Below are 16173 nucleotides of genomic sequence, written 5' to 3' on the forward strand. Positions count from 1 at the left end.
CTGTTAAGTTACCATTGATCAGGCTCGGATTTAATAGAAAATTTCTAACAATCACCTACTCAGACTCTTGATAGGGATTTAATCTTTCTTTCCGTTTTATTATTATATAAAAATAGCTTCCATTTGGTCAGAATCAAAACAGTTCCTAGTCTTAGAAATAGAGACTTTTTGTTGTCTGGGGAAGGTCACAAATTGAAACAGATGCCTATAACTTACCTTTATAAAACATCTAAGTGTTCCATGATCTTCTGTAGGTCAAAAAATGTGTTTCTAATGGTAAAGGAAACATTAGAAAATAATGTATTTTGATACAAGAGAATCATGGTGTGGTTGGATATACTTGTTAATGTACAATGTACATTACTTGTACAAGTCCATATACTTGTATATTATTTATACAAGTCCATACACTTGTTAATGCACAATGGCAGATTGTTTTAAAAGGGGATGGATGTGTGTTTGATGAAAATGCAAATTGATGTAACTACAAGGTCCTAGTTTTCATGATCCATTTTAGAAAATGCTTAGACATTAGGTTATTTTGGTAAGAGAAAAAAACATTTTTATATGTGATAGAATTTGAGATGTGACCAGAAATACTAATCTTACCTTTGAGTCACGAAAAAAAAGTTGTGTTGAAAAAGTTTAAAGCACCTCCTTGGATCTCAAAAGGAGCTGTTAACTTTGAATACTTTTGACTGTGAATTTTAACATTTTATTCATAATAATCTTAGAAGAAATACTTGAACATATGTTGATATTTAGTTGCTAAATAGTTTAGAAACATTTACAGTGAAATGCTAAATTGACTTCTGATTTAAGTTCCATTGATTAGGCAGATCATTTCCATAATTTATAATTCCCAGAAGAAACTTAAGGAAAAGGGGGAAAATATGTACTGAGGGAAATTCTGGTTGTAGTCCGTATTTTCAGACTTGTTTTTAAGTTGTAGAACTCTTTCTTGAAGAGAATTTAATGTATAACACGTGGAGAAAGCGAGGAGGAAGGAGCAGGGAGCCTCCCTGAGCTCTGAGCGGCGGCAGCCCTTCCCGGCGCGCTGCCCTCCCGCTCCGGCGGGGCCCGCGGGGCCACACGGGGCCGCACAGGGACTGACAGTTTCTGTTTGCTCCAAGGGGCTATCAGCAGCAGGACGCCCACGAGTTCATGCGCTACCTGCTCGACCACCTGCACTTGGAACTCCAGGGCGGTTTCAACGGGATTTCCCGCTCAGCAATTCTGCAGGAGAATTCTGCTCTGTCTGCAAGTAACAAATGTTGCATGTAAGATTTGGCTTCCTTTTGCTTTCTAGGAAGACTTCAGACATTCCTATTGCTGTTATAGTTTATTGCATTTATAATGGACAGCAGAGAGTGTTCCTGGACCTCTGCTGAAACTTTTGTGCACTTGGAACTTTGTGACCAAGTGGACTAGCACATGCCTCCTGCTTCTAGACCAGAGGCATCTTGTATTTATTTGCATCTTGTGGTAGCTAGGATTGTTATTTACTATAAATTAATTTATATACAATTTATGCACTTAAAAGTTTTCCTCCAAATGTACTGAATAATGGGTAGGAGACAATTTTCATATACTGAAATAATTTGTTCACTAATAACGAAGGCTTACAATATTTTGAATGTGAATTTTCCTAAAGCCTCATTTTGGACTTACATTTTCCTAGAATATGTCTGTTTTTAGTCAAATTGAGGCATTTGTAAGTTTTCAGAATTCTTTCTTTCCTCTCAATATGAACAAAACAGACCTTTTAGTTAGCTTTCCCAGGTACTAAGGCCCCCAAATGTACATGGAGTTCAGAATGTTTGTTTTGCTTGAGGAAGGGATAGTTTACTTGTATTTCAGCTTGGATTTTGGTTAATTGTAGTCTCCTATTGCTCAGATTTTTTTTTTAAAGTTTTATATTGACCTGTGCAGGAAAGGAGTGTGTAAGACAGACTCCCCAAAGAAAGAGCGAAAAGAGTAAGTAATACACAGGGGAGGCTGCAGTATTACTGCCTGGCCGTCCGCAAACGGGATTTTGTGTGAGATGGGGCTTTTTAATCACAGAGCAGTCTCACAGCGACCCTGGCCTTGTCAGCAGCGCCAAGAACTGCCTGCTTCTTCACATGCTTGGCCCTCCAGGTCCTGTGGCTGAGATTCGCATTAGACTCCAGTACAGAAGGGAAGGGGCCTGTGACCTGGGGGCACTGTCCTTGCTGCCAGCACCAAGTTACACACGGCAGGCAGTGAAAACTTCTGCTCTGTACCTGATGCTGGTGCTTCATGCCCAGGGGAGATTAGGCTGGGTTCTATCACGGACAGTCCGTGTGAAGAGGGGAGGGTCTTCATTATTTGACACCCAGGTGCCCTGATGGAGTGAGCGTGTGACACTCACAAGGTGTTCCTTCAGTAACTAATGAGTTTTCAGTATTAACTCTTTATAATATTTTCAAGAATAGTAGTTGTACATTCCTTTAGTGAGTTAGGAACATAAATTAATAACAGATATTCAAAATTCAGGTTTCCTTATAATTTCTTAAATTCACTGGATATATTTCAGGATCAGGATTGTATTTGCTAAAACTACAAAATCTATTTACTTGTATAAACACATCCAACCCTACTGAAGGTGGGGGTGGCAGACATAAATGGCAGATGGGTTTTATGAATATGTAGAAAATCATTAGTGCCAATAAAAAGGGCCTTCGCAGCATAACAGCCTGTGCAGGTAGCCAGTATGTAAACACTTAGTGTTCAGTATAACAAATAAACAGTGACTTTGAAATTGCAAATGTTGTTATAAGTCATTGTATACCTAAACTTAATGTCATACACATCAGATAGCCAAGACTTGATTAATGTCTTTTTTTCAGAGGAAGAAGTTCTACAGGAAGAAGTACATTGAGTTTAAATGTACTGTTTGTAATAAGGCAGTTTCCATTTTAATGAAAGGCAGCTGTGTATGTGAACATCAGTATGAACGGATCAGGCCTTTTATTTCCAGTTGATTTTTTAAAAATGTGCCCCTTGTTTATGACAGGCATTAAATCTAAAACCTGAAATAGCCACTATATCCTGTAACTCCTAATGTATCCTCCCTTTTTAATTAACTAAAGCCATATATCTTATGAACAACTTTTAAGAAAAAAAGCCATTATATTTCTTCTGCCAGTAAGGAAGGAAGCCCTTTCCTAGAAGAGGAAGCAAACTTTAAAAAGAAGAGAATTGCTTGGGTAGGGTTTGTCTGTATCTGCAGTAGGTTTAACTTGGAGCAACTCACAGTACAGTTCAGTGTACTGGAAGTGTTACTGACTGTAAGTGACAGAAACCACCTCAAATTGCTGTTAAGAAAAAAGAGCAATTCACAGGCCTAAGTAACTGCAGAAGTGCCATCACGTGTGTGAGTGCACTAGGTGAGGGTATGTGTCTGCTGCAGTCCTGTTAACGAAGCACGCAAATGAAGCATCCTCAGTATCCATTAATACCGGTTCAGTTCAGAGAAGGAGTGCAGTGTTAGGAGCAGGTGCTCATGTCAGACCAGCTGTGTGAACTTGGACCAAGTTACTTAACCTTGAACCTCAGCTTCCTGGTCTGAGAAATGGGGATAATGGTGGAATTATAATAGTGTTTTACGTGAGCTTTTTAAAAGGCTTGTTGACAGTAACACCCGGCACTCCAACTGTGAAGTGATACCTCCGTCAGTAATTACTAAATATGTATTAAATTTGTTTACCCCCGCCCCAAATCTGACCATCTCAAAAATCTAAAACATCTTAGATGGAAGTTGTTGTTCAGAGTAAAGCGAGAGAGCTCCCTGAGTAATAGGAGGCTTTGCAAAGGCTCCAGTGTACAGCTCCCTCTTTCCTGAGGGTACACTTGGGAAGAAAGGGGCCCGCCTGCCCTGAGAACAGGCATGTACGTGATCTGCTTGTTAGTAACGGCAAGCGTTCAGTGTTGCTCATGGAGAAAGTGGTGAGACTGAAAGAGGGCTGGGGGGTGGCCAGTCAGTGGCTTAAACCTTTTATTTCGTATACGTCTACTAGAGCTTTGAAGGTTTTGTGTTTTTAATATTTAAATGAATATATATGACGTATATGTCCCCCCAAAGGGAGTCACCTGTAGGAGCTCTTAGACATATTTAGTTTTTTTACTGAGTTTCCTGTGTGGTGATTTTCTTTAGAAATGGAGCATCTACAGTCGTCACGGCGATATTCGGAGGCATTCTCCAAAATGAAGTTAACTGCCTCATATGTGGGACAGAATCTAGAAAGTTTGATCCATTCCTAGGTAAGGCATATTTTGCATCTGGATGCATGATCGTGTATTAAAATAGTAACTATAATGTTTCCTTTGAAAATGAAGACAGTAAAGAGATAAATGTTAAAATACATCAGTTTTTGAAATTATTTTTTGAGTGTAGTTATAAGCTTTTAACAGTCCTCTATTTTCCTTTCTTTTAAGACCTTTCATTAGATATTCCAAGTCAGTTCAGAAGTAAGCGCTCTAAGAATCAAGAAAATGGACCAGTTTGTTCGTTACGAGGTAAAGATACTTTAACGGTCTAGAATTCGTTTTCCCCCTTGAGTAGCTGGACAGATTTCTAAGCTCCATCTACATGTGCTGTGTTGTTAACTGTTCTGATGAATTTGTGTTATAACTGAACAAAAGTGAAACCTGAGTGTCGCTTTCAAGCCAAAAAAAAATCGATTTAGCAAGAATGCCTGCCAGAGATTTTAGGTCAAACTAAACATTTCTCACCTTTCTCCTCTTTATAAATACTAATTTTAAACTTAAAAGTCTATAGCAAAACTTTTTCTGATCTAATGAAACACAGTTTATTCTCTGGATGTTCCACTAGAACACAGAGAAAGAACACTTATAAAACTTTGCTAAATTACAGTGTCATTTAATCTGTTGTATGACTAATGACTCTAGTGATGATACAGCTGTTGGTTAAGCCTGAGGCCTTGCTTTTAATTGCAAGATTTTTAAAATTCACATTTACTTTGAGAGATTTTTGAACAAACGTTTTCCCTTGATGAGTGTTAACTGCTTAGTCAAGGCAAAAGACCTGCCCTTGACCAACCACTAACATGACTATGTTTTCTTTTTATTTATAAAAAGAAACTAGGATAGAAAAAAGAAACAGGATGTAGCTTGCGTCCTCTCATTAAGCACCTCTGCACTGAAGGCAGATAACAGAATTCCTACCTTGAATTGCGTGTCCACTGCAAGTAATTTTCTTTTCCTCTTCAACTGTTTTAGGAAGTATTGTCATAATGATTAATAAACATATAATATCTTTTCTTGGAAAATAGAGGATTCTATTGATCTAAAACTGCACTGTCCAATATGACAACCGTGAGTCACACGTGCCTATTAAAATTGAAAACTGGGCTGCTCAGTTACACTAGCCGCATTTAGAGTGCTCGGTAACCACGTGCGGCTAGTGGCTGCTGTGCCGATCAGCACAGACGCAGGGCGTTTCCATTGCTGCTCAGGGTTCTGTTGGACAGCGCTGCTCTGGAATCAAGTTACCCTGCAAAATGTACCTGAATACACTTTGTAGATGCTTTTAGTGTGTTCCCCACCTATCCAACAGTGTTGACTGTCTCTTTTGAACAGAAATACAGAAGAAATTTAAGGAAGCCCCCATCCACTCCACTTCCCCCTAAAATATGTGGCTATAGTATGTGTCTCCAAAGCTCTTTTTTGGCCTATCTGAGATTAAGAAAATAGCACAAAGTAGCAAATGTCACCACTTTCCCTTTATATTTATGGCACATGAATATAGGCTAACTAAATCATAAAACAAACATTTGATCATTGAGAGGGGAAGTCAGTGAAACTATATAAATATAATTGGATTGTCAGACTTGATTTTTATTTTGTTAAAGAGCTTACTGTCAGCTTTAAAAAGTGTATGATAGGGTCTGGTAGTGTTGCATTCTCTTTTTGTTTACCACTAGTATCAATTAAGAGCTCTGTTTTTTTCTTGGACAGTGCAGAGTGTGATGAATTAGAGTTGACTGATGCCCATTTCTTTACTAAATGGGGATGGAGATGTGTGATTACCTGATAAGTCTTTTGCTTTAACATGCTTATAAGTCTACCTGGCAAAAATTTCTTGTGTGCTTTTTTGGATCTGTAATTGTTAAGGTTAGCTTTCATTTAAAAAGGAAAGGTGATGGTGAGAAAGACCACTGGCATCTGAAATTATTTAACTTTGAAAGGATGCATAGTAAGACAGGTTAAAATAACCCCAGGTCTAAAGCCTAACAAAGATGTATTCGAAAAGAAAAGAAAATGTCGCTTATTCTTACTAATATTATATAAATCAAAGACTCCTAGATAAAATGCTAGCAAATAGAATATAGTGCTGTACTAAAGCAATGGAGACCAAGTAGGATCTATTCCAATGATACAAGCCTGATTTAATCAGTAATGGATTTGGAATTTTATCAAAATCTGTATTTGGGCATTTTGATTTTTCTTCTCCCCCAAAATCATACTTTCTAATTTTTTGAAGAAAAAAAGTGCTGTTATTACAGGAATAGGCATGGATTATCCATGTCGTAACCACCAGTGGAGCACTAATGACTTTCCATTACAGTCAGGAGTCTGAGTGAGGGACGATGAGGAAGAGAACCAAGAATAAATAATAAAGAGGGAAGACCAAGGTATCGACACACCTAGAACGTTTCAAGAGGATCAGCTGGACGTGGGGGAGGAGCGTGTCCCGGTAGCCGTCTCTGGAGAGCAGGACTGAGCGGGAGGTCTGCCTTTCCAGCCTTCAGTTAAAAATTAAATGCAGATACTAATTTGGTAAATAAGTTAACATGGAGCTAAAAAGTAAAGTTTAGTCAGATGGCCAAATAGAAAATTAATAGGCAAAACAATTGCTTTCCTGTATATAGCAAAGGGTCCTATTCGCAGTTGCAGTGAAAGCTCAGAGTACTAAAGAATACAGTTAATGAGAACTATGCAAGACCCCGAGGAACAGATTATAAAGCGTTACAGGACAGACAGAGCCATGGCATGTTCTTGGGTGAGAAGACCCAACATGACAGAGATGTCAGTTTTCCCCAGAATTACTCCCTAAACTTATTCTAGTTAAGCATTTCTTCCTTAAGCAGATATTTTTAAGAGAGACTAAAAAGGTTTTAAAACAAACATGATGGAGCAGGGCAGAGATGAAGCAAGTCATGGCCTAGAAGTACTAATGCAGCAGGTGCTGGGCAGGAATGTGTAGGTGGGGATGTGTTATATGGCAAAGGAAGAATTTCAAATCAGTGGAGGAAAGAAGAAAGTAGTCAATAAATGGTATTACTGTAAATGAAATTTTATGTGGGAAACATGAATTTTTGTCCCTAACTCATATCTTCCCAAAGCAGTTAGAGGTTTCGGGATTTAGTGTGAAAAATGAAACCACAGGGACATTATAGGAAAACATCTTTTTGATCATGTTGTCGGAAGGGGATCCTTCCAAGTATATCACCAAGGCCAGAAACTCATAAATTTAACTGTATAATGGTAAACGATGCCATAAACAAAAGTAGAAAAAGATGATAAACTTGAAACAAATATTTGTAATGTATATATGAAAAAAAGTAGTTGGGCAAATACATGAATAAGGAGGAAAAATGCACGTGCTCAATTTACATCTGAAGAAAATAAGTCTCACTTATTCAAGAAAGTGTAAGCGATACAGATGAATCCATCGTTATTGAGTTTTGGGAAGTGGGCACGCTCATACTGATGGAGTGTAGGCTGGTACAACTGTTTTCAGAGGGTGGTGGTCACCATTTTTAACAGGCGTTTTTTTTTTAGACATAGTCGTTTCACTTGTGAATGTGGACAGTAACATATATAAAAGGTATTCATGGAAACAGTGTCCACCAGTAGGGCCCTGGTTTAGTATCTTGTGGCGTTTAAGAAAGATAAAACTGATCAACAGCTAGGCACAGAACGGTAGGTATAAAATACTGTAGAGCAAAAAACACTATCCATGGAAGTATGAACAGAATTACTCCATGAATTCTACCATTTGTATAAGGGTAAAAAAATATGTGCATTAAAATCCTTGAGCAGCGTACACCTTCTGTACACCATGGCACGTGTATATTGTTTTTTCCCTCATGAAATACAGTCAAGTACAAATGAAAAAGTTAAGCAGTTTCCTCAGATCCTTCACGAGAGACGTGAAGGTACGTAGAGAACAACAAAGCTGGGCTGAGATGTGGGTGCTGGGTGCCTAGGGGACTGTCCCCTGGCCACCTGACACTTCTACATATGAGGTCTCAAGTGAGATTCATATTCGTGATGCTGCAAAATATTTAAGTAATACATTTGAAGACCATTCAGACTTCTCAGATAGTGAAAATGGCAAGTGTCAAACCTGTGAATGTCAAGGTGTTGTACCTAGACAGTCTGCCTTTTAAAGAAGTGTTTGTGTGTATATGTTTACATCAAAGAAGGAAAAACCTTTCTGTGTGTATGGTATAACTCAGGGACAAATTAGAAGAACACAAAGAGTAAAATAAACATCCTTTATAATCCTGTAAGGATAATTCTATGTAATAATAAAGCTTGCAGTGAAGGCCTGTGGAAGCAGATCTGTGTTCTGGGCATTGGTAAGGGGTTAAAATCCTCCTCCTGCCCCACTCCATTTTGGGAGTCATAGCCACAGCAGTCAGAAGGAAAAAAAATAAAAGAAATCCAAATTGGAAACGAAGAAGTAAAGCTGTCACTGTTTGCAAAGGACATGATGCTATACATAGAAAACCCTACAGAAGCAACCTGAAAGCTACTAGAACTCATCGATGAACTTGGTGAAGTTGCAGGATAGAAAACCTATCCTACACTTTCTATACACTACCAATGAAATAGCAGAAAAATAAATTAAGGGAACAATACCATTTAACATTGCACCAAAAATAAAATACCTAGCAATAAAGGTACCCAAGGACACAAAAGACCTGTACACCAAAAACTGTAAGATGCTGATAAAAGAAACTGAAGGTGACATTAACAAATGGAACGATATACCATGTTCTTGAGTTGGAAGAATCAATATTAAAATAGCCATACTACCCAAGGCAATCTACAGATTCAGTGCAATCCGTATCAAATTACCAATGACATTTTTCACAGACCGGGAACAAAAGAATGTTAAAATTTGTGTGGAAACACAGAAGACCCCAAAGAGCCAAAACCATCTTGAAAAAGAACAGAGCTGGGGGAATCATGCTCCCTGACCTCAGACTATGCTACAGAGCTACAGCAAACAAAACGCGGCACTGGTACTGGCACAGAAACACACACACAAATCAATGGGACAGGACAGAAAGTCCAGAAATACACACACACACAGGTGGTCAGTTCATCTGCGACAAAGGAGGCAAGAGCATACAAGGGAGAAAAGAATCTTTTCAAGAGATGGTACTGGGGAAACTGGACAGCTACATGTAAAAGACTGAAATTAGAACATTAGCTAACATACACAAAACCAAATTCAAAATGGATTAAAAGACTTAAATGTAAGACCAGATACTACAAAACTCCTAGAGGAAAGCATGGGCAGAACACTCTTAGACATAAATCACAGCACTGTATTTTTTGAACTAGCTCCTGCAGTAATGGAAATAAAAGCAAAAATAAACAAATGGGATCTAAGTTAACTTAAAAGCTTTTGCACAGCTAAGGATACCATCAACAAAACAAAAAGACAACCTACAGAGGGGGAGAAACTATTTGCAAATACTACAACTGACAGGGGACTAATTTCCGATATATATAAACACAGCGCATACACCAATATCAAAAAACCAAATAATCCAATCAAAAATGGTCAGAAGACCTAAACGGACATCTCTCCAAAGCAGAGATGGCCAACAAGCACATGAAAAAATGCTCAGCATCATTAATTGTTAGAGAAATGCAAATCAAAACTACAATGAGCTATCACCTCACAGCCAGAATGCTGGAGAGGGTGTGAAGAAAAAGGAACTCTTCCACACTGCTGGTGGGAATGTAAATTGGTGCAGCCACTATGGAGGACAGTGTGGAGGTTTCTTAAAAAACTAAAAACAGACTTACCATATGATCTAGCAATTCCACTCCTGGGGCATATACCCAGAGAAAAATATAATTCAAAAAGACACATGACATGCACCCTAATGTTCATAGCAGTGCTATTTACAATGGCCAGGGCCTGAAAACAACCCAGATGTCCATCAACAGATGACTGGATAAAGAATAAGTGGTATATATACACAATGGAATACTACTCAGCCATAAAAAATAAAATAATGCCATTTGCAGCAACATGGATGGACCTGGAGGTTGTCATTCTAAGTGAAGTAAGCCAGAAAGAGAAAAATGCCATATTATATCACTTATATGTGGAATCTAAAAGGACACAAATGAATACTTATTAATAACTTACATGATTGATTTCTTGAATACGTAGGCACATTTGACTGTGCTTTATGATTGGATTATTGCATTCTGTTGATTCTTACTCTGTGGTTGCCTTTATTCCTTTGATAACTACGTAGAGCTTTATAGCTTTTTAAACTTAAACTGTTCTTAGAAACAATGAAACAGTACATACTTGTAATTTTTAAGTGGTTTTATCTCTAAATGAGTTGCTCTTCCTAGAATAAACTGTTTACCTCCCCCCAAAATCTTATCAATAAATTTAATACAGCAGAACAAATAAAACCCATAGGGAGTTGACTGTGTTGTTGGGGTAGTTCTCTACAAGTCCAGCTAGGATTTGTTACGTTTCTTGATTAAAACTCCCTAGAGGCTGCCCACGGGCATGCCAGTCTTCTAACCTGAGCACTGTCTGGGGTACAGAAGCAGGCACGGGGCTCCTGAGCCTGCCGTAGTGTCGGGACGACGTGTGAGAACACAAAGAGGGCTCCTAGAGGCAGCCTGAGCCACCATTTTTTAATCTGAGAGTTAGGAAAACTAGGCTCAGCTTGTACTGCTTGCTCATGAATCGTCTGGTGGGCCCTTCACGTCTTCTATTCCACTTTGGATTATGACGTGTGGCCTCATCTGCAAAGGAAGGAACTCTGTACTGCCTAGTGCGTAAGCCGGCTGTGTGACCACCTGGTGGTCAACCTGGGCTTAAGCCTTTTGAAAAGACAAAGAAAAATACAAAGGGAGAAAATGCTGGAAAGCAAAAAGATGCTTGGGGAAGGTGAAAGGAGCCTCTTTTGTGTCGGGGAGAAGATAAGGACTGGATAGCTGCTGGAGAGAGAGGCTTTGTTTTCAGAAAAGGAGCAGGATGCTGCAGGGCCAGGGCCAGGTGCTGCGCTCGGGGACCTGCTCGTGGAAAGCAGCCAGGGCCTCCGTGGAGAGCGAGGGCGGCCCGGGCGCTGCAGAGGCGCCCACCAGTGTCGTGGCGGGAGCAGGAACCAGCGCGTGGTCCAGTATTTCTATGCATTTTACATTTTGGTCTCAAAACATGCAAGTAATTTGCTGTGAAATGTTAATATATTCTTTCAATAATCTCAACATTTCTAAGGGTATCATAGTCTTGAAATGAGAGGTTCTAAATAATTATCAAAGGAGATTTCACAATGCCACCTGCTAACTTCCCAGTAGCCCCCTCTGCATGACCGCACGCTTCCATACATGGGGAGGGGCCCTGAGTGGACCGGTGAGGCTAACTATAGGGAGAAAAATGACTCCCCACCGTCGAGTTGTTTCTGCTTGTCAGTGCTGTGTGGCTTGGGGAGACCCAGGGAACGGTGTCTCGCTGGCAAGTCACACAGCCACTTGCTTAGTGTGGGACTGAGAGGCTGAGTGACTTAGCATCTCAGTCATCGTTCTTGGCTACTCTCAGTTTGTTTACGAACATTTCAAGCAGATACTGATTTTCACTTATTTTACAAAAAGGTTTTTTATGTTGGTAAAATATACATACATTTTCTCATGTTAATTTTTCAGTGTACCATTCAGCAGCATTCAGTAAACTCACAATATTATGCTGCCATCACCCACCACTATTTCCAGAACTTCTGTTTACCTTCTGGAACAGACACTGTACCAATTAAACAGTAACCCCCATTCCTGTCTTTCTAGCCCTGGTACCTCTGGTCTATTTTCTGTGAGTCATACTGTTACCCTTCTATGACTGGCTTATTTCACTTAGCATGTTTTCAAGGCTCATCCATATTATGGGCATGTGTCAGAACTGCCTTCCTTTTTAAGACTGAGTAATATTCCACTACACATATATACCATATTTTGTTTACCCTGTAATTTGTTGAGTAAACTTGGGTTGTTTTTGTATTTTGCTTATTGTGAATAATGTTGCCGCACATGTAAGTGTACAAATCTGTTTTGAGTCCTTGCTTTCAATTTTCCTGAGTCTATACCTTGGCTATATATATATATCTAGATCATAAGGTGATTCCTTTTTGAGGAAATGCAGAACTGTTTTCCACAGTGGCTGCCACATTTTACATTCCCACCAGCAACGCGTGAGGATTCTAATTTCTCTATATTATACCTAACACCTGTTATTTTACTTTTTTAAATAATAGCCATCATATTGTGAAGTGGTATCTCATTGTGCTTTTGACTTGCATTTTACTAATGATTAATGATGTTGAATGACGTGCTTAGTGGCCATTTGTGTGTCTTCTCTGGGGAAATGTCATGAAGCTTTTCCCCTGCATTTTCTTCTAAGAGTTTGGAGTTAATGTTTGGATATGGTATTAGGGAAGGGGCTAACTTCACTCTTGCATGTGGACATCCAGCTTCCCTGGCACCATTTGGTGAAGACTGTCCTTTCCTCACTGAATGATCCTGTTATTCTTGTCAAAAACCTACCGACCCCTATCTTGGAGGGTTTATTTCTGGACTCCCTATTCCGTTTCAGTTTATGTCAGCACTACAGCTGCATATGGAATAATCCATGAACATGGGATCTATTTCTATTTTTATGTCTTTATAAATTCTTCAGCAGTGTTTTATAGTGGTTTTTTGCCAGTGTTACCTCCTTGGTTAAATGTTTTACTAAGTATTTTATTCCTTTTTTATGTTAATGTAAATGGGATTGTCTTAATTTTCTTTTTGGAAAGTTTGAAACAATTTCAATTTTTCATTGTCAGTTTACAGAAAGTTGATTTCTATGTGTTGATTTTATATCCTGTAGCTTTGCAAAGTTCATTTATTAGTTCTAGCAGGTTTTTAAAAACCAATTATTTTTCGGGTTTTCTACATAAAAGATCATGTCATCTGCAAACAGATAATTTTACTTTTTCCTTTTCAATTTTGATGCCTTTATTCCTTTTTCCTTCCTAATTGCTCTGGCTAAAAATTCCACTACTTATGTTGAATAGAAGTGGCAAAAGCATCCTTGTCTTGTTCCTAACTTAAGAGAAAAGCTTTTAGTCTTTCACTACTCAGTATGATTATTTGATAGGAATTTTTCATACGTGGCCTTTATCATGTGGAAGAAGATGCCTTCTTTTGCTACTTTATTGAGTGTTTACATACTAATTTTTAAATGTGGAAAGTTCTGTTTTTCTTTCCTGTATCTAACCCCACCTCCTCCCCTGCCCCCCAAGGCCACACGCAACTTTTTACGTGACACAACCAGTACTTACTGCTGGAAGTTCTCATGATTTCAGCTTGAGCGATTACAGGCACCATGGTGATCAGACTACAGGGATTTACAGGACCAGCCAGCCTGCGGGAAAGTCAGGGCTCCTTGTAGCTAGAGATGTGGAACTTGGGAGGTCCCTAAAGACAGCATCACTTCAAGTTTACTGTTTGTGTCTCACTTCAAGAAATAAAAGGTCAAAACAGTATATCCTTTCCTAGGAACCATCCTTGACATAAAATAGCAAGTAGGCAATGTTGTATTCCTGAGATCTGTTAGGACAAAGGGCTCAAAAAAAAAGGAAAAGCCAAGGGAAGGCACGAGCAGGATGCACACTCAGGCCCTGGGACCAGGGAGCAAAGGCACATTCGGTAGTGCCTGGTGGGGGGTTTCCAGCTGAAGAGGGCGACACAGGAAGATCCTGAGCTTCCCTCCTCCACGGATGCACCAACTCCCCGCCTACGTATGGCGCAGCTGCCTCTGAAAAAGCTCTAAAAGCAGACGGACTCCCGCACGTTGCTGAGGCATGCAGTGAGGCGGAGACTGTCTCACCGCAACCCCACACCGGGAGGGAACGCAAAGCCCACAGCTTCTCCCTGAGGAAGGAAGGGTTTGAAACCCACACCAGGCACCCCAACTTTTAAAACCTGCACCTGAGAAACGAGGCCTCAAAACATCTGATTTTGAAAACCAGCAAGGCTTGTGTCCACAAAACCCAGGATGCTTAGAAATGTCTCTTAAAGGGCTCGGGCTCAGAATCACTCACCTTAGGGCCCCCTGCAGAAGCAGCCATTTGAAAAGCAACCAGACATTATGTGGAAGAGGTTATCTGTCCAAGCATCATCCTGAGGGGCAGGGGCCCACCGGCACGTTCTCCGGGGATGGGGGGCGGGCGCCGTCTTTGTGTTCCCCCTCCGCCTGGCTAACACCTGCAGGTGCTGCCGCGTGTGTGCGCGCACGCTTTTTTTGTCTTTGGTGGGTGCCATCCTTAAGCTCCCTCTCTATCTTTGCTCCTTCCAGCAGGCACCATCTTCAGGCTGTCCTCTGCCTGAGCACCTGTATCTCCTGGAGGGGAGCGTTTACATGCATCTGATGCCCTGGTTTTTGCAGCTCCCGCCCAGGGCATGCCCCTTGATCTCCTAGTTGTGGACCAGAGGGGCTTGCATTCACTACTGGGGCCCCTGAGACTATAACAATTGAGAGACAGTTCTTGGCAAATGACCAACCCCAGGGCACTGCACAGACAGCAGACTGAAACACACCGGGTCTTTCTGAGACTGCTTGTCCAAGAGCTTGGGTCTGAGGGATAGGCGTCCAGTCTAGCGCATTTTTAGGGACCTACAGAGTTGCTCTCAGGGAACAGAGGCCAGTGGATGCAACCTTTGTGCTCTCCCTCTTCCTTGCTATAGCTCACCAGTATTTTCCAGAAAGGAACTTACACCCTTGTCTGGCATCCCAAATTTCACAGTTGCTGTCAAGGGACACCTTTATATCACCTGACTCTGGGGCTTATGTTCACAGGTCCCACAGGACTCTAACCAATGGAGAAAGCTCTTAAACAGCTATCACCCTCCAGACACAGCACGAAGCAGCAGACCTAGGAGTGCAGTCTTTCTTTGAAAGAGGCATATTAGCGTATCATCATAGCTACAGCCTGAGGGGTGGACTTCTAACTAAAGACACATCTAAAGGCTGGCTGTACTCCTTTCCAAAGACCGTGGAGGATGGGCACTGTCTTTACTTCTCCCTCTGCCTTGCTCCACAGCTCCAGTATCTCCTGGAGGGGGGCTTTTACCCATGTCTGGTGCCCCATTTTTTTGTGGCTTGAGCCCATGGGATACTCCTTGGCTGCCTGGCTCTGGGGACCAGGGCAGGCTTGTGTTCCTGGATCCCACAGGACTGTCACAATTGGAGATACAGTTCTTGGCAGGCTACCACCTGAAGGTCACTGCCCATATAGCAGACTGAAACACATGCCAAGTCTTTCTGTAAAAGAGACCAGTATGCTTATCCTGGAGTTTTGGGGCATGCTTCTGCTTCAGCACACGTCTAGGGGGGCTGAGGAGATACTCTCGGGGAACACAGGCTTGGGGACGCCACCTTTGCACTCTCTCTCTGCCTTGCCACAGCTCACTGGTACCTTGCAGAAAGGAGTTTATAACCTCGTCTGGAACCTTGATTTTTTGACTCTGGTGGGACAGCTAGAAATCACAGGGCTCTCGTGGCCAGTGGGGCTTGCTTGTGGTCCCACAGGACTGTATATATTTGCATACATTAAAAGCTGCTGCATGAGATTCTTCCCCTTGGGACAGTGACGTGTCTTGGCATACCTCCAACAACTGGGAACTATTAAAAAAAAAAAAAAACAGGCATCTGCTTGGACCATTACATAGGTTTGAGGGACAACCAAGAGCTACCGCATGGTTGAACAATAAAGTTAGTCTTCTGAGTCCTTCAGGACTCGGAGAGGGGGCCATGGTAGCAAATCCATAGAGTCAAGCAAAATGAAGAAACAGAGGGCTATGTTCCAAATGAAAAAATAAGATAAA

At 40.8% G+C, this 16173-nt stretch overlaps 1 protein-coding gene across 4 annotated transcripts in view; it reads left to right on the forward strand.

The window, feature by feature from the left end:
• The window catches only part of USP3 (ubiquitin specific peptidase 3), an 82275-nt gene that overhangs the window by 55632 nt on the left and 10470 nt on the right, over nt 1-16173 (forward strand). For all 4 annotated transcript variants that reach the window (XR_010380803.1, XM_064485444.1, XM_064485445.1 and 1 more), the window contains 3 exons: nt 1134-1280; nt 4178-4284; nt 4459-4539. Coding sequence is in view for 3 of the 4 variants with exons in the window: in XM_064485444.1 (XP_064341514.1) it covers nt 1134-1280; nt 4178-4284; nt 4459-4539 (335 nt within the window). In the remaining variant the exon portion in view is untranslated. The remainder of the gene's footprint in view (nt 1-1133; nt 1281-4177; nt 4285-4458; nt 4540-16173) is intronic.

Source organism: Camelus dromedarius, chromosome 5 (assembly GCF_036321535.1).
Source record: "Camelus dromedarius isolate mCamDro1 chromosome 5, mCamDro1.pat, whole genome shotgun sequence".
NCBI classification, from domain to species: Eukaryota; Metazoa; Chordata; class Mammalia; order Artiodactyla; family Camelidae; genus Camelus; species Camelus dromedarius.